Genomic DNA, 21721 nt, shown 5'->3' on the forward strand with positions numbered 1-21721 from the left:
ACTTTAAATCAAATACATTTGAAGGCTTACCTAATAAAGAATTAGTTTTCAGGACGTTGATTCGAGGAACTGAACCCGATATCGTCTTGTCAGTCACAGAGCTGTGGAGAGCGAACATTTTATTAGCAACCTTAGTTGTGCCAACAACCAAACTGAAAGTATCTGATTATAATTACTGGCATCATCAGGGAAACTATTTTCTGTTGAATGGTTTCAAATATGATAGCTAACCGAAAAACCTAAAGTGACACTAAACAACATCCTTATTGCCCAAAAATGATCCATACACATCCACCACTTAATGGTCCTGTAATCAATTTTTTATTAAATAGTTTCTTTTTTGTGTTTTTCTGCCTTCTTGTAACATCCTCCACAAGCTTTCGAACCTACCATTTTCCCCACCACTTTCGTTTGTTTGGAACAAGCAGTGCACATTAGTTGCGGTCTTGTATACTCTTCTATGCACCATACACATTCCATAGTCCATAGTTATAATACAGCTTTTTTCAATCTTTTTAATATGGAGAAACCCTTAATCTTTCCGTTCTTAGGGAGCCACCTGCTAATAATTGGTACATCTAAAGCTTCATGTACACGGGACGTTTTTACAACCTCTCCTGAACGATTTAACTTGACAGATAGTAACCCACATTTAAGCGTCCGTTTTGCCGCGTTTACATGCCGCGTTTGCGTTTAGAAGCTTTTTAATAAAATGTATAAAATTATTATTTATTTTTTAAATGAAAAACGCCTGTAAACGAGTTACCGCGTTTAGCCACGTTTAGAAGTGATTGGCTTGAAATGCCTCTAAACTCAGCTTCTGAACCCATTTTTTTCCAAAAAAAGCCTCTAAACTCAACTGCCTAGAAACGACTGTAAACGACCCTGTGTACATGTACTGATAAGATAACATAGAGGAGAGTTCAGGGGTAGTTGAAAAAAATGCCCAACTGCTACTAAACGTCCGTTTACCAGCAGCAGTGCACATGAGGCCTTAAGCTCATGGTACATTAGCGTGATGGTCACAGGGCAGAATGCTCCTTACATTTTTGGTCATTGGGAAGAATCCCTATTATGGGTAGCTAAAAAGATTATTGTTGTCAGTGGTTACTTATCTGAGAGCCAGAAAGTGCTCATTGCTCAAGAAACTCCTATCTTCTCAATGATTTGTAGCTTTCAGAGGGTTCACTCAGGTGTGAGATATGCATTCTTCCATTGGTTCAATACCCGTCCCTGCTGGCCACTGGATTCTGCAGAGGGGGTGGTATGCTTGGCTTTGGCACAATTCACCGAATGGCTGGTATTTTTTAAAATAAGTAGAATGCCTTCTCTGATTGGATAAGATGGAAATCATGACATTACTGCCCCACCGCTCCACTTTATGCAACCAGAAATTGCCTTGTATTCATAAAAATACAAGGCATTCTGTGAAGGGTGGCAGAGACAAGTGTGCAACCTGACTCTGGTTACTATGCAGAAGGAAAGTTGCTCAGCACTGGACCTGGAAGACTGCTGCTATCACTGTAGTAGCAGTGATTACTACATTGATTTGCAGCTTCCACAGGGATCACTCAGGTATGAAATATACATACTTACATGGTTCCAAGTTAGACCAGTGTAACTTTGCAATACAAATTATATCGAAATTTAACCTTTAAGTCCGCAGAATCCGTAGACAAGCAGAGAGGCATGCACATTTAAATGAATGCCAAGGATGTGATCTTTCACATTCTTTAAAGGACATCCAATGTAAGGTGCTTTTAAAGTGTTACTAGACCCGGGACCCTGTATTCACTATATCTGGTCTCCCACAGTACACAGAACATGGAGATGCAAATATTTTAGTAAATATAAACTGATTACTACCTTTTCTCATCAACAGTATGTAGCATACTTCTGTCAGTGTCTGGTTCAAGCTTGTAGGAGGAGTTTTCATTCTACTCTGACTGTCCTATGAGGCTGCATGACCCCTGACCCCCTGTCTGGACAGTGCAGATTGGCCCTGTGCCGATCAAATGCACCCTCCCAGATAAAATTAATTCTCTAGCAATACACACCAAACTGAGCATGTGCAGAGTGACTTCCAAAGGCTCTGTCATATCAGGAGATAGATTGGGGACAGTGAGAGAAGAAGAGGATCAGAGAAGATAGGATCAAACAGCCCTATTACACAATGTGAAGGATTAACCCCTTAGGTTCCACAGTGAGTATATCAAGCATGCTTTACTGCATATACAGTACAGACTGATTTTACTGTTGTGGGTTTAGTAACACTTTAAGTCTGCAGAATCCAGTGGCAGGCTGAGAGGAGCATGCACATCTAAATGGATGCCAGGAATGTGATCTTTCACACCCAATGTAGGGTGCTTTTAAGTCTGTAGAATCCAGTAGCAAGCAGAGAGGAGCATGCACGTCTTTTTTTTTTTAACTTGATAACTTTTTATTGCTATTTCAAAATAGAAAAACAATACAGCATATTCTATATCAAAACACCCAAATAGTATAAAAACAGTGTGAGTTCACATCTCTCTATAACTCATTTATCTATATCCAAATTCAAATGTAGTTAAACACTCTTGAAAGGAGATCCAATGTAGGGTGCTTTTAAGTCTGCAGAATCCAGTAGCAAGCATAGGGGATCATGCACATCTAAAAAGATGCCAAGGATGTGATCTTTCACGCTCTTGAAAGGAGATCCAATGTAGGCTGCTGTAAAGCTGGCCATAGTAGAATATCTTTTGATTTTTTTACTATTTTAAGAATGTTTGTTGAATTTTTTAATCATTAGCGGAGTCAAATTGATGTTTGTTTTTGAAGAGAAAATTCAGAGTAGGGTGGACATTTTTTTCTGAGACAAGCACATTTCTAACCTTAATGTGGTTTTTCTTGAGGAAAATTACAATATTACCAAAAATCAAATGTTAAAGCAAACAAAAAGTCATAGAATCTACTGAATATTTAAGCAATCGATGTTTATATGAACGTTCATTTGGAAATTTACTAGTTTATGGCTACCTTAACAGGAGTTGCCAGCCCCTCCCACCAAACCGTTTGCTTTTGGGTTTTATAGCCCTTTAAACATTACTGATTGAGGCAAGGTGTGCAGCTGGAGCATGTCTACACTAGAGATGAGCCAAACACCCCCCAGTTCGATTCACACCAGAACTCCCGAACAGGGAAAAAGTTTTGCCCCAAACCGCAAACTTCATTGAAGTCTATGGGACTCAAACATGAAAAATCAAAAGTCCCCATTTTTAAGGCTTATAAATAGGTAATTGGCCATAAAAAGGGTATAAGTGCCCTGGGGGACACATATCAACGCAAACATTATTTTAAAAAACAATCATTGTTTAACGGAGCAGTGGATTTAATGATGATTAAAGTGAAACAAAAAAAATGAAAAATTACTTTATATAGTGCCGGGGGGGGGGGGGTTGTGCCCTTAGTCTGCCTATAAAGTGGTGCATCTGTAGCATGTATAGAACATGCTGCAGCAAAAAATGAGTCAAATCACATTTAAATTGACTAGCGGTTGTCAGCTGGCAATATATAAAAAAGAAAAAAACGGCGTGGGGTCCCCCTCACGATCCATACCAGACCCTTATCTGAGCACGCAGCCTGGCAGGCCAGGAAAGGTGGGAGACGAGCAATCGCCCCCCCCCCCCCGAACCATACCAGGCCACATGCCCTCAACATGGGAGGGGGTGGGTGCTTTGGGGCAGGGGGGTTCTGCCCCCCACCACAAAGCACCCTGTCCCCATGATGATGGGGACAAGGGCCTCTTCCCGACAACCCTGAGCGGTGGTTGTGGGGGTCTGCGGGCAGAGGGCTTATCAGAATCTGGAATCCCCTTTAACACGGGAGGCCCCCAGATCTCGAACCCCTCCTATGTGAATGAGTATGGAGTACACCGCTGGACCCGGAAAAAAAAGCCCTGCCCGTGACGAACGCTGACCACTGAATGCCTCCTCCGCCGGATCACAGTTCTTAAACAGGTAGGGGTGGGGCCACCAGGGGACATCACCAGTGGCCCCGCCCCTTATCTATTTAAGAACTTCCACTCAGCTAGGAAACATTCAGCGGTCAGCCTTTGTCGCAGGCGGAGCTTTTTTCCCGGCAGTGCGGCGGACAGCATGATTGACGATGGATCTACATCAGGGGGACATGTTTTTTTTTAAACGAACAGGGCGAAGTTCGGGCCAAACTTTTGCTCAGCCCGAACCATTCGCCTAACAGTAGTCTACACTGTAGTGTAAATAATGTCTGGAAGGTGGAAGGGGCAAGTATCAAGACATAGTAGGTTATAAAGATTATGAACACCACCATAGACTGATCAGTCCATTTAGCTGACCCTTTTACAGCCTGGCAAGACAAATACTACATCATAATTTTCTTACATGAAGCACCCTCTAATGTTTATAGACTGTTTTACTCACCCACTTAACAAAGAGTCCTCCAGGCTGTTGGTCACTTTGCGGTATCCGCCCACGGAGTGATAAATCAAGGAATCACAGGGGAGTTTCTGCGGCTTAACACACTGCCATATCTCACCGGTATAAGGGTCTTTGTACTCACAAATTTTTGGGCCTGCCACCTCCAAGTTACATTCCACCACTTCGCTGTTCCCATTAAAGTGAAAATGGCCACTGAAATATACCTATGAAGAAGAAGTGTAGACAAAAAAAATTACAGACATTACAAAAAAAAAATATAGAAAAATAGTTATCTTGTCACTACCTCCGACAGCGTCCATCCAGGCCTCTCAGTCATCCAGAATGAGGACAGGCCCTACGTTGTCCTACATAAGCTGATCAGTCATAACATTATGATCTCTGACAGGTAAAGTGAATAACATTTATTATCTTGTGACAGTGGCATCTGGAAGTCGGTGGCATATATTAGGCAGCAAGTGAAGATGTTGTCCCCAAAGGTGATGTATTGAAAGCAGAAAAAAAATGGGCAAGCCTTAAGGATTTGAGTGACTTTGTTGACATTGCAGATTGCAACGATTAGACAACTGGGTCTGAGCAACTCCAAAACTGCAGCTCTTGTGGGATGTTGAGTGAAGATAAGAAGATTCCTGGATTGCCGCACTCTGAAGAAAAACATCTTTATTGTAGAACTTTAAAAAATCCAAAATACAGTCACATAAATAGAGACAGGACGGGGTATGATCTCTAACGCGTTTCACATCATTGGATGCTTACTCATAGCTAACATGGACAAAAATAAGAAGTGTATAAATAAGCAAAGGGTTAGGGTGAGGGAGCTCAAAGAACCACAAATTAACACCTCTGACTTAGGTTAACACCCTTTGCATACAATTAAAAAACCTGTAATCCCAAAGAAATTAAGAAACACCCGTGAGTCACAAAAGAGAGAGAGACCTGATTTGACCTAGGATATAGTTTGAAAACAAATATACACATGTATCCAAAGGACAATGGTCAAATGTGATCGATATTTGCATATATCCAATGGGCAATGGTCAAGAATAATAAGTAGTTACATATCACAAAATGGTGTTAACAGATAAATGGGATAGTAAGAGTGAACAACACCAAAAAGAAAATAACATGAATAAAAAATCTATGCATAGATGTATGAAAAATGCATAAAAAGTGTAAACTCTACGGACCCTCCTAGATGAATGAATAAATAAATAAATATGTAGGGGCAAAATATAAAATAATGGATATGCAGTTAGTGATGTCGAGATCGACTACAAAAATCATGACAACAAGTCATGAGCGTATCCAAAAAAACAGAATATAGAACAAAATGAAACAAAAATGTCCTATGCTAGTTGTTAATATAAATTCACTGGGTCGTTATAAAAATGTATTACTTAAAAAGTGTTGTGATCTGTTGCAAAAATATATTATTATCAAAATACCACTAAACCCTAAATCAAATACAAATAAACCTCTGCCGGATGAGACAAAAATGTCCCGGTCGAAAGAGAAAAGAAGGGAAAGTATACCTCAGACAATAAATATAAGAACAGAATTATATAGACGGAACCCTATTTGGTATGGAAAAAACGGATGTATGTAAGAATTATGTATATAAAGATGAGGAAACAAAGATGAAGTATGTGTGAAAAAAGGAAACAATAAATAAAGAAAAAGACTAGGACTCACAACAGAATAGAGTAAGAAAAACGGGGTAGAGACCATCAGAAAAAAGGAGCTATCTAGTATGATGTACTGAAAAAAAAAAAAAAAAAAATATATATATATATATATATATATATATATATATACATAAACACATACAATCAGTTTCGCTCAGTCCGCTGCAGTCCGTCATTGAGGTAGGCATTGAGTGAATTAAATTGGACAGAGTAGCGCTCAAACTACTAGACAAAGTCTGGCTCCTGCCACCACAAGAAATGCAAAACTGAGATACAAAATTGAGTGATAAATTAGACAAATTAAACCTAGAACCACAGGGTATATTGCATGAGCTTATGATGGCATAGAGATAAATGTGACTTGCACAAAATAGCAAATTGACTCTGTATAGATATGTATAATGAAACTGAGTGAATTAAGGAACTCACTTCACCTACTGCTAGTGAAATGTAAGGTCAGACATAAAGTCTCACTCCATCCACTGCAGTCCACCACAACCACTGTTATAAAGGCATTTAAATGAAAAGCTAAACAAGGTTACGCCCCATCTACTAGACAGGTGCAGAGCGAGGCAAAAAAAAAGTCTCGCTCCTGCCGCTGCAGCAGAAAAATAAAAAACTGGAATAGAAAAATGGGGCAATGGATCCAACAAGAAAATAAGCCTGGAACCACAAAGTAAGTGCGTGGACTTCAGGTGGCATCGGAGTGAGCGTAACTTACACAAAGTTACAAATTGATACCAAGATGATATATGTGGTAAAACTAAAAAAGACTCGCTTAAACCACTACTAGTTAAATAGCTCATGTAGAGGTGAGAATTGTAATGCCAACAGGCTTAGGAGGGGACATAGCTTAAAAGCATTAAACCCAAATTTATGATCACATATTGATAAAAATGTGATACGTCCCACTCAAAATTAAGTCCAAATGGTCGTCTGAAGTTCAAAAAGAAAATCCACCGAACTTGGCGCTTACATAGTACATTGAACTTGTCACCACCCCTGGGTGGTGTCCCGATTTTGTCGATAACTTGAACAACAAGGCTAGAGGTATCTTTCTGATGAAATTCATTCCAGTGTCTTTAAGCCTGCGTGTCGTTCTACCCACATATTGTATAGAACATGTGGTGCAAGTAATAGTATATATTATATAACGTGTATTGCAATTGACAAAGGAATGAATTTTATAGGATTTGCCTGTGGACATAGACGTTATTCTGTCACCACCTTAAATAAATGAACAGTAAGTGCAGCTTTGTCTCCCACATTTAAAAGTTCCTCGAAAGGATAACCAAGGGGTGGAGGCATTCCTACTTGAAAAAAGTCTCGGTGATAAAAAGTTGTTAAGGGACAGTGCCTTTTTAGATACAGTACGAATACCCTTATCAAGAATCTGGGAGTATATGGGGTCATAAGACAAAATCAGAAGATATTTAAATACAATCCTCCGTATTTTGTGAAGCTCCATGCTGTAGGGTGTGGTGAAGGTGGGAATGAAAGTAGACTTGTTAGTATTGCCATGTTTGTGTCTATTGGCTGTTTTTTCTGTAAGCAATTTACGACGGGGTGTTCCTTTTGCTATAGATAGACCTCTGTCGATCATAGTTTTAGGATACCCCCTTTTTTAAAATCTAGAAGACATAAGGGCAGCTTCGCTATCAAAGTCTGATTCTTTACTGCAGATTCTCCTAAGTATAAGGAACTGCCCGACTGGGATGTTCCTAATAGTATGTCCCGGATGGTTGGAATCGGCTCATAGAAGTGTGTTCCTTGCACTAGGCTTCCTGTACAAATTAGAAACAATTTCTTTATGGTCCCCCGTAAGCAAGACATCTAGAAACTCAATAGACCAAGATCAAGTTTGCCTGTAAACTTCAAATTAAGATTGTTATCATTCAAATAACTTAACCATTTTTCCATACTGATATGTGGATCTGATACTATAAACAGGAGATTGTCTATGTATCTACTGTAAAACACTGTATCTTTTCGACGGGGACTGCCAGTCCCAAGTATGCAGAGCCTCTCCCACCATCCCATGTATAGGTTAGCCAGGGACGGTGAAAATTTGGCACCCATGGAGGCTCCGCATTTCTGGAGGTAGTACTTCCTGTCGAACATGAAAAAATTGTGAGTTAACAAATACTCCAGGCACAAAATAATACATTCCTGCAATATCAATGTTCCCGGTCTGCAGTGGTCAGGCCGTACCAAAAGTGGACCGTGGAAGGAAAACCAGTGAACTGGTGAGAGGGTCATGGGAGGTGAAGGCTCATTGATACATGTGGGGAGGGAAGGCTGGCCCGTGTTAGTCTGATCCAATAGAAGAGCTACTGTAGCTCAATTTGCTGAAAAAGCTCATGCTGATTCCAATAGAAAACACAGTGCATCACAGTTTGTTGTGTATGGGGTTGCGTAGCTGTAGACCATTCAGGGTGCCCAGGCTGACCTGTGTCCACAGCCAAAAGTGCCTACAATGGCAGGCGAGCACCAGAACTGGACCACAGAACTGGAAGAAGGTGGCCTGGTCTGATGAATCATGTTTTCTCTTACATCACGTGGATGGCCGGGTGGGTGTGCATCTCTAACCTGGGAAAAAGATGGCACCAGGATGCACTACAGGAAGAAGGCAAGCTGGTGGAGGCAGTGTGATGCTTTATCTAGTGGAGTCCGTGCCTCAAAGGGTCAGGGCTGTTTTGGTGTCAAAAGAGGAGGAACCTACTCAAAAATAGGTGGGAAGTCTAAATGTTATGGAGCGTGGTCCCAATTTTATGGCTAGCTGCCACCATCCCATATTGGCTAAAAAATATTCCTAGAGGACAGTTAAAGGGGTTGTACAGGTAAACGTTTTTTCACCTTAATGCATCCTATGCATTAAGGTAAAAAAAACACCTGGCAGTGACCGGCCTCCAGCCCCCCCCCCCCCCCCCCATTTTACTTACCTGAACACTCGAACTTGTCCCACAGGGACGTGCCATCTCTCAGCTAGGGAGTTCTCGGCTGTTGATTGGATAGATTTATAGCAGTGCAGCCATTAGCTCCTGCTGCTGTCAATCAAATCCAATGACGCGGCCGCCGGGGGTGGGGCCGAGTCCTGCATTCGGAGTCTATGGACGCCGAATGCTGGACTCGGGAGCATGCCCTCAAGGTAACCGCCCATGAGAGTGCTTCTCCCAGGGGGTTATCTAATGTGGGGAGGAGCCAAGAGAGCTGCCAAGGGACCCCAGAAGAACAGATTCGGGGCCACTCTGTGCAAAAGGAGCTGCACAGTGGAGGTAAGTATGACATGTTTGTTATTTAAAAAACAAAAAAAGGGACCTGTACTATCACTTTAAAAAGTGTGAGAAGAAATTGTACTAAAGAATGGGTTTTTCAAGTACAAGCAAAATGTATTTAAAATAGATTTGTAGAAAACAGATATAGTATAAGGAGGAAGCATTAGATAAAGAGATTGAAAGAATACATGGACGGTGGAAAGAAAGGATCCACAGGAATAATAATCATTGTAAAAAGACTATTGATGGGAAGCTTGAAGAAGAGAAAATAGACAGAAACTTCATCTATGTATGATTTTTATTTCCAATAAAGAAAATAGTGTCTACAAAATAGGGGATAGATTTGTAGCATTTTTATTATTCATTTTTTTTAATTAGTAATGGCGGCGATCTGCGATTTTTATCGCAGCTGCGACATTATGGCGGACACATTTGACACCATTTTGGCACCATTTTCATTTATACAGGGACCAGTGCTATAAAAATGCACCGATTAGTGTGTAAATGAAAATGGCAGGGAAGGGGTTAAACACTAGAGGGCGATCAAGGGGTTAAGTGTGTCCTAGGGATTGATTCTAACTGTGGGGGGGATGGGCTTCCACTGACATGACAGCGATCACTGCTCTCAATGACAGGGAGCAGTCGATCCCTGTCATGTCACTAGGCAGAACGGGGAAATGCCTTGTTTGCCCCGTTCTACCTCTCCCCACCGCAATCGTGGGCTGCCAGCGACCATTGAGTTCCGCGGCATGCAGCACGTGTGCCCGATACGCAGAACATTTAAAGGGACATACAGGTACGCCCATTTGCCTGCCTGTGCCATTCTGCCGACGTACATCTGTGTGCGGTGGTTGGCAAGCGGTTAAAAAATATGATTTAAATCAAGGTTTGTTAGAGAACCTTAGAGAACAAACAGCATCATGAAGGCCAAGGAACACACCAGACAGGTCAGGGATAAAGTTGTGGAGAAGTTTAAAGCAGGGTTAGGTTATAAAAAAATATCCCAAGCTTTGAACATCTCACGGAGCACTGTTCAATCCATCATCCGAAAATGGAAAGAGTATGGCACAACTGCAAACCTACCAAGACATGGCCGTCCACCTAAACTGACAGGCCGGGCAAGGAGAACATTTATCAGAGAAGCAGCCAAGAGGCTCATGGTAACTCTGGAGGAGCTGCAGAGATCCACAGCTCAGGTGGGAGAATCTGTCCACAGGACAACTATTAGTCGTGTTCTCCACAAATCTGGACTTTATGGAAGAGTGGCAAGAAGAAAGCCATTGTTTTAAAAAAGCCATAAGAAGGCCCGTTTGCAGTTTGCTAGAAGCCATGTGGGGGACACATCGAGCATATGGAAGAAGGTGCTCTGGTCAGATGAAACCAAAATTTTACTTTTTGACCTAAAAGAAAAATGGTATGTGTGGCGGAAAACTAACACATCACCCTGAACAAACCATCCCCACCATAAAACATGGTGGTGGCAGCATCATGTTGTGGGGATACTTTTCTTCAGCAGGGACAGGGAAGCTGGTCAAAGTTGATGGGAAGATGGATGGAGCCAAATACAGGGCAATCTTAGAAGAAAACCTGTTAGAGTCTGTAAAAGACTTGAGACTGGGGCGGAGGTTCACCTTCCAGCAGGATAACGACCCTAAACATGCAGCCAGAGCTACAATGGAATGGCTTGCAGCTGTAATTGCAGCGAAAGGTGGTTCTACAAAGTATTGACTCAGGGGATCTGAATACAAATGCACACCACACTTTTCACATATTGATTTGTAAAAAATGTTGAAAACCATTTATCATTTTCCTTCCACTTCACAATTATGTGCCACTTTGTGTTGATCTATCACATAAAATCTCAATAAAATACATTTACATTTTTGGGTGTAACATAACAAAATGTGGAAAATTTCAAGGGGTATGAATACTTTTTCAAGGCACTGTATGAAGAGGATGGTGGCCAGACCCTGATGCTGACAGCAAGGAAATTAGAGCTTGATAAATAGTTCTTAGGGTAAACTTCCTACCATAGAGAAAGTGATGATACCGTCCACATGCCAATGCCTCACGTTCTCAGCTGGGCAAAGAACTTGAAAGGCAAAAGTGACAGAATATTTATTTTCCTGGTGAATTTGTGATTAAACTGCACCTAAAGCAACAGTGGAAACATCACAAAAGACAAACGTGCATTTGGTGAAAAATGGGCAAGTGTTGGTGCAGATGCTAAACAGTGTTTCAAGGCACTTACAGCCTCTGAGCAGGCTTATGTCCATTGCCATTCTGCATCCTTTTTGAGTAAGGCAAAGGTGTCATGATTTCAGCATAATCAGCTACAAACTTTAAATAATAGTTTTGAATCTTAGAAATTAAACAAGCTCTGCTTTATTCTTTAGCTCTGGTAATTCAAGTATAGCATCAATGTTGGATTGTAAAGGTTGTAAACCCAGTGATGAGAGTTTCCAGCCTACAATGTCAACCTCAGTTTTGCGCAAAGAAAAAAAAAATGTTTTCTTCATTTAGGGTTAGGTTGTACTTCATTAGTCTGTTAAAAACTTGAGTAAGGATTGAATGGTGTTCCTCCAAAGAAGGTGCATAGTTAAGGATATCATCCTAGTAATTAGTTGTGTAATGAAAGCCTTTAGGTTCCTGGTCTGCAATGCAAATAGGATTTCTATATAGCCTTTATTTTGCTCTACATATCATCCTAGTCATTTGTTATTCCAGGTATTCCTGCAAAAACAGTGACCATTATTTTTTTGGAAACAACTTTTTTCCGACAGATGTTGGCTCAAACTTGTCTTGCATACACACGGTCACACAAAGTTGACGGAAAATCTGATCGTTTTAAACGCGGTGACGTAAAACATGTACGTCGGGACTATAAACATGGCAGTGGCCAATAGCTTTCATCTCTTTATTTATTCTGAGCATGCGTGGCACTTTGTCCATTGGATTTGTGTACACACGATCGGAATTTCCGACAACGGATTTTGTTGTCGGAAAATTTTATCTCCTGCTCTCCAACTTTGTGTGTTGGAAAATCCGATGGAAAATGTCCAATGGAGCCCACACACGGTCGGAATTTCCGACAACACGCTCCGATCGGACATTTTCCATCGGAAAATCCGACCGTGTGTACGGGGCATTAGAGTGAAACCTTTAACTAAATGAAAATACAAATGTAAAAATGCAAATATATATATATATATATAATAAACACCAAGTGACAGGTGAAGAATATACACAAAGTGCACAACAAATGATTGTATTACAAAAAAAATTTGCATAAAAAATGCATAAAAAATCATCCTGTTTGGGTATAAAAAGCACTTAAGCCTTACATGAGAGTGTGGGCAATTGGAGTTGGTGAGTGAATTTCTTTAGGGAGTGGGCTCACTCAACACCTGGGTGTGGTGGAAGCTGCAAAGAAGACATCACTTTATAACCACTTAAGGACCGCCTAACGCCGATTTACGTCGGCAAAGCGGCACGGGCAGGCAAAATCACGTACATGTACGTGATTTGCCTTCCGCGGGTGGGGGGTCCGATCGGACCCCCCCCCCGCCGCCCGAGGCGGTCCCGTTCTGTTCCCCGGCGATCCGAGATGAGGGGGAGGCCATCCGTTCGTGGCCCCCCCCTCGCGATCGCCGCCGGCCAATGGGAACATTCCTTTGCTGCTGTATGCTAAACAGCAGCAAAGGAAATGATGTCATCTCCCCTCAGCTCGGTATTCCGTTCCAGCGCCGAGGGGAGAAGACATCAATGTAAGTGCACAACACACTACACACACAGTAGAACATGCCAGGCATACAAAACACCCCGATCCCCCCCCCGATCGCCCCCCCGATCACCCCCCAATCACCCCCCCCCCCCCCGTCAGAAACTGACACCAGCAGGTTTTTTTTTTTTTTTTTTTTTTTTTTTTCTGATTACTGCATAGTGTCAGTTTGTGACAGTTACAGTGTTGGGACAGTTAGTATTACCCCCCTTTAGGTCTAGGGTACCCCCCTAACCCCCCCTAATAAAGTTTTAACCCCTTGATCACCCCCTGTCACCAGTGTCGCTAAGCGATCATTTTTCTGATCGCTGTATTAGTGTCACTGGTGATGCTAGTTAGGGACGTAAATATTTAGGTTCGCCGTCAGCGTTTTATAGTGTCAGGGACCCCCATATACTATCTAATAAATGTTTTAACCCCTTGATTGCCCCCTAGTTAACCCTTTCACCACTGATCACCGTATAAACGTTACGGTTGACGCTGGTTAGTTCGTTTATTTTTTATAGTGTCAGGGCACCCGCCGTTTATTACCGAATAAAGGTTTAGCCCCCTGATCGCCCGGCGGTGATATGCGTCGCCCCAGGCAGCGTCAGATTAGCGCCAGTACCGCTAACACCCACGCACGCAGCATACGCCTCCCTTAGTGGTATAGTATCTGATCGGATCAATATCTGATCCGATCAGATCTATACTAGCGTCCCCAGCAGTTTAGGGTTCCCAAAAACGCAGTGTTAGCGGGATCAGCCCAGATACCCGCTAGCACCTGCGTTTTGCCCCTCCGCCCGGCCCACCCAAGTGCAGTATCGATCGATCGCTGTCACTTACAAAACACTAAACGCATAACTGCAGCGTTCGCAGAGTCAGGCCTGATCCCTGCGATCGCTAACAGTTTTTTTGGTAGCATTTTGGTGAACTGGCAAGCAAGCACCAGGCAGCGTCAGGTTAGCGCCAGTAGCGCTAACACCCACGCACGCACCGTACACCTCCCTTAGTGGTATAGTATCTGATCAGATCAATATCTGATCCGATCAGATCTATACTAGCGTCCCCAGCAGTTTAGGGTTCCCAAAAACGCAGTGTTAGCGGGATCAGCCCAGATACCTGCTAGCACCTGCGTTTTGCCCCTCCGCCCGGCCCGGCCCACCCAAGTGCAGTATCGATCGATCACTGTCCCTTACAAAACACTAAACGCATAACTGCAGCGTTCGCAGAGTCAGGCCTGATCCCTGCGATCGCTAACAGTTTTTTTGGTAGCGTTTTGGTGAACTGGCAAGCACCGGCCCCAGGCAGCGTCAGGTTAGCGCCAGTACCACTAACACCCACGCACGCAGCTTACACCTCCCTTAGTGGTATAGTATCTGAACGGATCAATATCTGATCCGATCAGATCTATACTAGCGTCCCCAGCAGTTTAGGGTTCCCAAAAACGCAGTGTTAGCGGGATCAGCCCAGATACCTGCTAGCACCTGTGTTTTGCCCCTCCGCCCGGCCCAGCCCAGCCCACCCAAGTGCAGTATCGATCGATCACTGACACTTACAAAACACTAAACACATAACTGCAGCGTTCGCAGAGTCAGGCCTTGATCCCTGCGATCGCTAACAGTTTTTTTGGTAGCGTTTTGGTGAACTGGCAAGCACCAGCGGCCTAGTACACCCCGGTCGTAGTCAAACCAGCACTGCAGCAACACTTGGTGACGTGGCGAGTCCCATAAGTGCAGTTCAAGCTGATGAGGTGGCAAGCACAAGTAGTGTCCCGCTGCCACCAAGAAGACAAACACAGGCCCGTCGTGCCCATAGTGCCCTTCCTGCTGCATTCGCCAATCCTAATTGGGAACACACCGCTTCTGCAGCGCCCGTACTTCCCCCATTCACATCCCCAATCAAATGCAGTCGGCTGCATGAGAGGCATTTTCTTTATGTCCTCCCGAGTACCCCTACCCAACGAACCCCCCCAAAAAAGATGTTGTGTCTGCAGCAAGCGCGGATATAGACGTGACACCCGCTATTATTGTCCCTCCTGTCCTGACAATCCTGGTCTTTGCATTGGTGAATGTTTTGAACGCTACCATTCACTAGTTGAGTATTAGCGTAGGGTACAGCATTGCACAGACTAGGACACACTTTCACAGGGTCTCCCAAGATGCCATCGCATTTTGAGAGACCCGAACCTGGAACCGGTTACAGTTACAAAAGTTAGTTACAAAAAAAGTGTCAAAAAAAAAATATATATATAAAATAAAAAAAAATAGTTGTCGTTTTATTGTTCTCTCTCTCTCTATTCTCTCTCTATTATTCTGCTCTTTTTTACTGTATTCTATTCTGCAATGTTTTATTGTTATTATGTTTTATCATGTTTGCTTTTTCAGGTATGCAATTTTTTATACTTTACCGTTTACTGTGCTTTATTGTTAACCATTTTTTTGTCTTCAGGTACGCCATTCACGACTTTGAGTGGTTATACCAGAATGATGCCTGCAGGTTTAGGTATCATCTTGGTATCATTCTTTTCAGCCAGCGGTCGGCTTTCATGTAAAAGCAATCCTAGCGGCTAATTAGCCTCTAGACTGCTTTTACAAGCCGTGGGAGGGAATGCCCCCCCCCCACCGTCTTCCGTGTTTTTCTCTGGCTCTCCTGTCTCAACAGGGAACCTGAGAATGCAGCCGGTGATTCAGCCAGCTGACCATAGAGCTGATCAGAGACCAGAGTGGCTCCAAACATCTCTATGGCCTAAGAAACCGGAAGCTACGAGCATTTTATGACTTAGATTTCGCCGGATGTAAATAGCGCCATTGGGAAATTGGGGAAGCATTTTATCACACCGATCTTGGTGTGGTCAGATGCTTTGAGGGCAGAGGAGAGATCTAGGGTCTAATAGACCCCAATTTTTTCAAAAAAGAGTACCTGTCACTACCTATTGCTATCATAGGGGATATTTACATTCCCCGAGATAACAATAAAAATGATTAAAAAAAAAAAATATGAAAGGAACAGTTTAAAAATAAGATAAAAAAAGCAGAAAAATAATAAAGAAAAAAAAAAAAAAAAAAAAAAGCACCCCTGTCGCCCCCTGCTCTCGCGCTAAGGCGAACGCAATCGGCGGTCTGTCGTCAAACGTAAACAGCAATTGCACCATGCATGTGAGGTATCACCGCGAAGGTCAGATCGAGGGCAGTAATTTTTGCAGTAGACCTCCTCTGTAGATCTAAAGTGGTAACCTGTAAAGGCTTTTAAAGGCTTTTAAAAATGTATTTATTTTGTTGCCACTGCACGTTTGTGCGCAATTTTAAAGCATGTCATGTTTGGTATCCATGTACTCGGCCTAAGATCATCTTTTTTATTTCATCAAACATTTGGGCAATATAGTGTGTTTTAGTGCATTAAAATTTAAAAAAGTGTGTTTTTTCCCCAAAAAATGCGTTTGAAAAATCGCTGCGCAAATACTGTGTGAAAAAAAAAAATGAAACACCCACCATTTTAATCTGTAGGGCATTTGCTTTAAAAAAATATATAATGTTTGGGGGTTCAAAGTAATTTTTTTGCAAAAAAAAATAACTTTTTCATGTAAACAATAAGTGTCAGAAAGGGCTTTGTCTTCAAGTGGTTAGAAGAGTGGGTGATGTGTGACATAAGCTTCTAAATGTTGTGCATAAAATGCCAGGACAGTTCAAAACCCCCCCAAATGACCCCATTTTGGAAAGTAGACACCCCAAGCTATTTGCTGAGAGGCATGTCGAGTCCATGGAATATTTTATATTGCGACACAAGTTGCGGGAAAGAGACACATTTTTTTTTTTTTTTTTGCACAAAGTTGTCACTAAATGTTATATTGCTCAAACATGCCATGGGAATATGTGAAATTACACCCCAAAATACATTCTGCTGCTTCTCCTGAGTACGGGGATACCACATGTGTGAGACTTTTTGGGAGCCTAGCCACGTACGGGACCCCGAAAACCAAGCACCGCCTTCAGGCTTTCTAAGGGCGTGAATTTTTGATTTCACTCTTCACTGCCTATCACAGTTTCGGAGGCCATGGAAAGCCCAGGTGGCACAAACCCCCCCCAAATGACCCCATTTTGGAAAGTAGACACCCCAAGCTATTTTCTGAGAGGTATAGTGAGTATTTTGCAGACCTCACTTTTTGTCACAAAGTTTTGAAAATTGAAAAAAGAAAAAAAAAAATGTTTTTTCTTGTCTTTCTTCATTTTCAAAAACAAATGAGAGCTGCAAAATACTCACCATGCCTCTCAGCAAATAGCTTGGGGTGTCTACTTTCCAAAATGGGGTCATTTGGGGGGGTTTTGTGCCACCTGGGCATTCCATGGCCTCCGAAACTGTGATAGGCAGTGAAGAGTGAAATCAAAAATTTTCACCCTTAGAAATCCTGAAGGCGGTGATTGGTTTTCGGGGTCCCGTACGCGGCTAGGCTCCCAAAAAGTCCCACACATGTGGTATCCCCATACTCAGGAGAAGCAGCTAAATGTATTTTGGGGTGCAATTCCACATATGCCCATGGCCTGTGTGAGCAATATATCATTTAGTGACAACTTTATGCAAAAAAAAAAAAAAAAAAAGTGTCACTTTCCCACAACTTGTGTCAAAATATAAAATATTCCATGGACTCAATATGCCTCTCAGCAAATAGCTTGGGGTGTCTACTTTCCAAAATGGGGTCATTTTGGGGGGTTTTGTGCCACCTGGGCATTCCATGGCCTCCGAAACTGTGATAGGTAGTGAGGAGTAAAATCAAAAATTTACACCCTTAGAAATCCTGAAGGTGGTGATTGGTTTTCGGGGCCCCGTACGCGGCTAAGCTCCCAAAAAGTCCCACACATGTGGTATCCCCATACTCAGGAGAAGCAGCTGAATGTATTTTGGGGTGCAATTCCACATAGGCCCATGGCCTGTGTGAGCAATATATCATTTAGTGACAACTTTTTGTAAATATTTTTTTTTTTTTTGTCATTATTCAATCACTTGGGACAAAAAAAATAAATATTCAATGGGTTCAACATGCCTCTCAGCAATTTCCTTGGGGTGTCTACTTTCCAAAATGGGGTCACTTGGGGGGGTTTTGTACTGCCCTGCCATTTTAGCACCTCAAGAAATGACATAGGCAGTCATAAACTAAAAGCTGTGTAAATTACAGAAAATGTACCCTAGTTTGTAGACGCTATAACTTTTGCGTAAACCAATAAATATACGCTTATTGACATTTTTTTTACCAAAGACATGTGGCCGAATACATTTTGGCCTAAATGTATGACTAAAATTTAGTTTATTGGATTTTTTTTATAACAAAAAGTAGAAAATATCATTTTTTTTCAAAATTTTCGGTCTTTTTCCGTTTATAGCGCAAAAAATAAAAACCGCAGAGGTGATCAAATACCATCAAAAGAAAGCTCTATTTGTGGGAAGAAAAGGACGCAAATTTCGTTTGGGTACAGCATTGCATGACCGCGCAATTAGCAGTTAAAGCGACGCAGTGCCAAATTGGAAAAAGACCTCTGGTCCTTAGGCAGCATAATGGTCCGGGGCTCAAGTGGTTTGGAGTTGGTGAGTGAATTTCTTTAGGGAGTGGGCTCACTCAACACCTGGGTGTGGTGGAAGCTGCAAAGAAGACATCACTTTATAAAGACTTTATTTAAGACTTTTTATGCATTTGTAGCAATACTCACGGTGGAGCTGCTGGTTTAAGTGGGCCTGTCCTCTTTGCTCTACACCCTTCTTAAATTGTTCACTCCCCTTGATACAACTGTAGTGCAGTGTTGAAATAATATGAGCATTAACTTTAACCCACAATATACACTTACAATTAGGATTACCTCTCCCTGGGTACTGGTAGCTCCACCTATAGGAGAAATGACAACACTGCACACAAACTTCAATAATGACCAAAAATAACTTCTTTCTTTGAATAAGTAATATATTTATATAAAGAGTTATTTCAATAAATATACTATCACACCAACGTAGTGCAATAGTATAAGGAATGATATGACAATCAATGACAATCACAGTAATATATATATATTGATATGAATCTACACCTGGGAGCTCCCCTTAATCTAAACCTTAAAGTCACTATACTAGAGTGCAGGGCCCTGCAATGAAAAAGGCAGTCCAGACGTCTTCAGTCTTCGCTAGCTTTTATAATTGTAATCCGTATAGGGGGGTTCCTCCTGTGTGCTATGTAGTGTAGTATAACACACTAAAACAATCGTAATCCAAATGAGTGACTAGGTGTCTTTATATGAAGAAACAAAACATCTAACATCCGCTTTTGAATGCTGAAGTCTATTTGGATGCGATAATCTCAGATTAACTTGTTCCGTGAAACTATCAGTCCCACACCCTCCTTGCAGTTCTTACCCAGAAAATACATCAACACATGTAACCTATCCTCATCGCTAAAACAACCCCCAGCATTACTTAGCAGGTCATGCTACCAAACCCGCTCATAGGCCTGCCACATGGAATCAGCTACTGACTTCCAAATCAATCCAGTTATGGTGGCAAAACAAGGTCCCACAAATGACTGGGGCACGGGACTCCAAGCTGCTCCGGTCCCGGGGCCAACCGACGAAATCTGTCCCACTGTAGGCGAGAAAGCTCATCAGCCACCTCATTCTCAACCCCCAGGGCATGAACAGCAAAAAACACCAAAACATTCAATTGCAAACACAACAACACCAAGTGACGCAGCAAGCAAACCACAGGCAAAGAAGAAGCCGACAATGAGTTAATGGCATGCACCACACCCAAATTGTCACAGTGAAAGCAGACCCGCCGATTCCTAAATCCCGACCCTTAGAGCTCCACGGCCAGCACTATCGGAAACAATTCCAAAAGTGCCAGGTTACGAATGAGATCAGACCCCTTCAACCCCTCAGGCAATGAGCCCGCGCTCCCCGGCCGTGAAAGTAAGCCGCATAACCCACTGACCCAGATGCGACCGTGTATAGATCCAATTCCGCGCCCGGGACCGCTGGCCCCATCCAGAAGGACCTACCGTTATACTGTTCCAAAAACATATCCCACACCCACAAGTCCTCCTGGTGCTCCTGGTGAATATGCACAAAATGATGTGGTGCCTAGACCCCAGCAGTGGCAGCCGCCAGTCGTCGGCAAAACAGCCGCCTCATGGGCCTAATTCCACACGCAAAATTGAATTTACACAACAAGGACTGCAAATCCTGCAACTGCACCTTGGAACGACAAACAACCCCCACTGAACCCCAAAGGTCTTCGCGTTTATCACTCGGCAACCAACATTCCATCAGGTTGGTATCAATGATGATCCCTAAGAACTTCAACTCCGCAGTGGGACCCTCCATCTTACCCTGCGCCAACGTAACCCCAAAAACTTGAAAAACATGTTGTAACATGGCCAACAATATGAGACAGGACTGATCCTCGGGAGGGCCCAACACCAAGAAATCGTCCAAATAGTGTAAAATAGATCCAAGGCCTGACAAGTCCTTGATGACCCATTCGAGAAAAGAACTGAACATCTCAAAATATGAACAGGAAATGGTGCAACCCATCACCAAACACTGGTCAACAAAATAGTCCCCTTCCCAAGGGCAGCCCAACAGGCGAACACTGTCCGGGTGGACCGGCAATAGGCGAACAGCTGATTCAATATCAGTTTTTGCCATCAGCACCCCCCGACCAAACTTTTGTACCCACCGCACCGCTTCATCAAATAATGCATATGAGACAGTACACAGGGAGGGATCTATCGCATCATTCACCGACCCCACTCTCTGGTGGGAAAGGTGGTGGATAAGGCAAAACTGATTCGGCTCCCTCTTGGGGACTACCCCAATGGTGAAACCACCAGGTCCGCCATCGGCGGAACAGAAAACAGGCCCACCATCCTTCCCAACGCCACCTCCTTCCATAGTTTCTGAGAGCATAAGCCAACTTCAAGTTAGCCGAAACAGGGGGGGCACTGGCCAAAGAACTCGGAATCTGAAAGCCCTCCCTAAAACCCATCCACAAAGTTCTTGCAGCTGCCCTATGTGGATACCTACTAAGGTACAGTGCCATTTTTTCCACCCTCACTGGTGTCTAACCTCTTTCCAGCGTCGGCTGTCCTCTTTCCTTTTTTGAAGCACTTGGCCAAGGAATGAGAACCTCCGCACCCAGAACACTCTTGTCGGAAACAACAGGAACCCCTGAATCTGCAGGCGCCCTCATTAAACTGCCAGCAGAACCCCTTGCGCTTTGTGGCCGATGATGAAGAGGTATTGGCACCCCCCGCCCAAGGTCCAGGTCGTTTTTTTGGTCCTTTTTGTTGGATTACAACAATCCTCTGATTTTATTATTTAAGACAGTGGCCATGAAGATTTAGACTACAGGACAACCTCTATCATGACTTTGTCTGGATAGGTTCCTTCATATAGTATGGGAATATTGCTCTGGTTGGCTACACCCTCCATGAGCCAATCTCTTCTAATTAAGGTATGGATTCACGTGATGAATATAGAGTATATATATATATATATATATATATATATATAT

General features: G+C 42.8%; 1 protein-coding gene across 2 annotated transcripts in view; it reads right to left on the bottom strand.

Moving 5' to 3' along the window:
- The window catches only part of LOC141133484 (NXPE family member 3-like), a 131361-nt gene that overhangs the window by 11031 nt on the left and 98609 nt on the right, over positions 1 to 21721 (bottom strand). For both annotated transcript variants that reach the window (XM_073622878.1, XM_073622877.1), the window contains exons 3-4: positions 4437 to 4657; positions 31 to 101 (exon numbers count right to left, since the gene is read on the bottom strand). In XM_073622878.1, coding sequence (XP_073478979.1) covers positions 31 to 101; positions 4437 to 4657 — 292 coding nt within the window. The remainder of the gene's footprint in view (positions 1 to 30; positions 102 to 4436; positions 4658 to 21721) is intronic.

The sequence above is a fragment of the Aquarana catesbeiana genome, linkage group LG03, assembly GCF_042186555.1.
Source record: "Aquarana catesbeiana isolate 2022-GZ linkage group LG03, ASM4218655v1, whole genome shotgun sequence".
In the NCBI taxonomy this organism is placed as follows: Eukaryota; Metazoa; Chordata; class Amphibia; order Anura; family Ranidae; genus Aquarana; species Aquarana catesbeiana.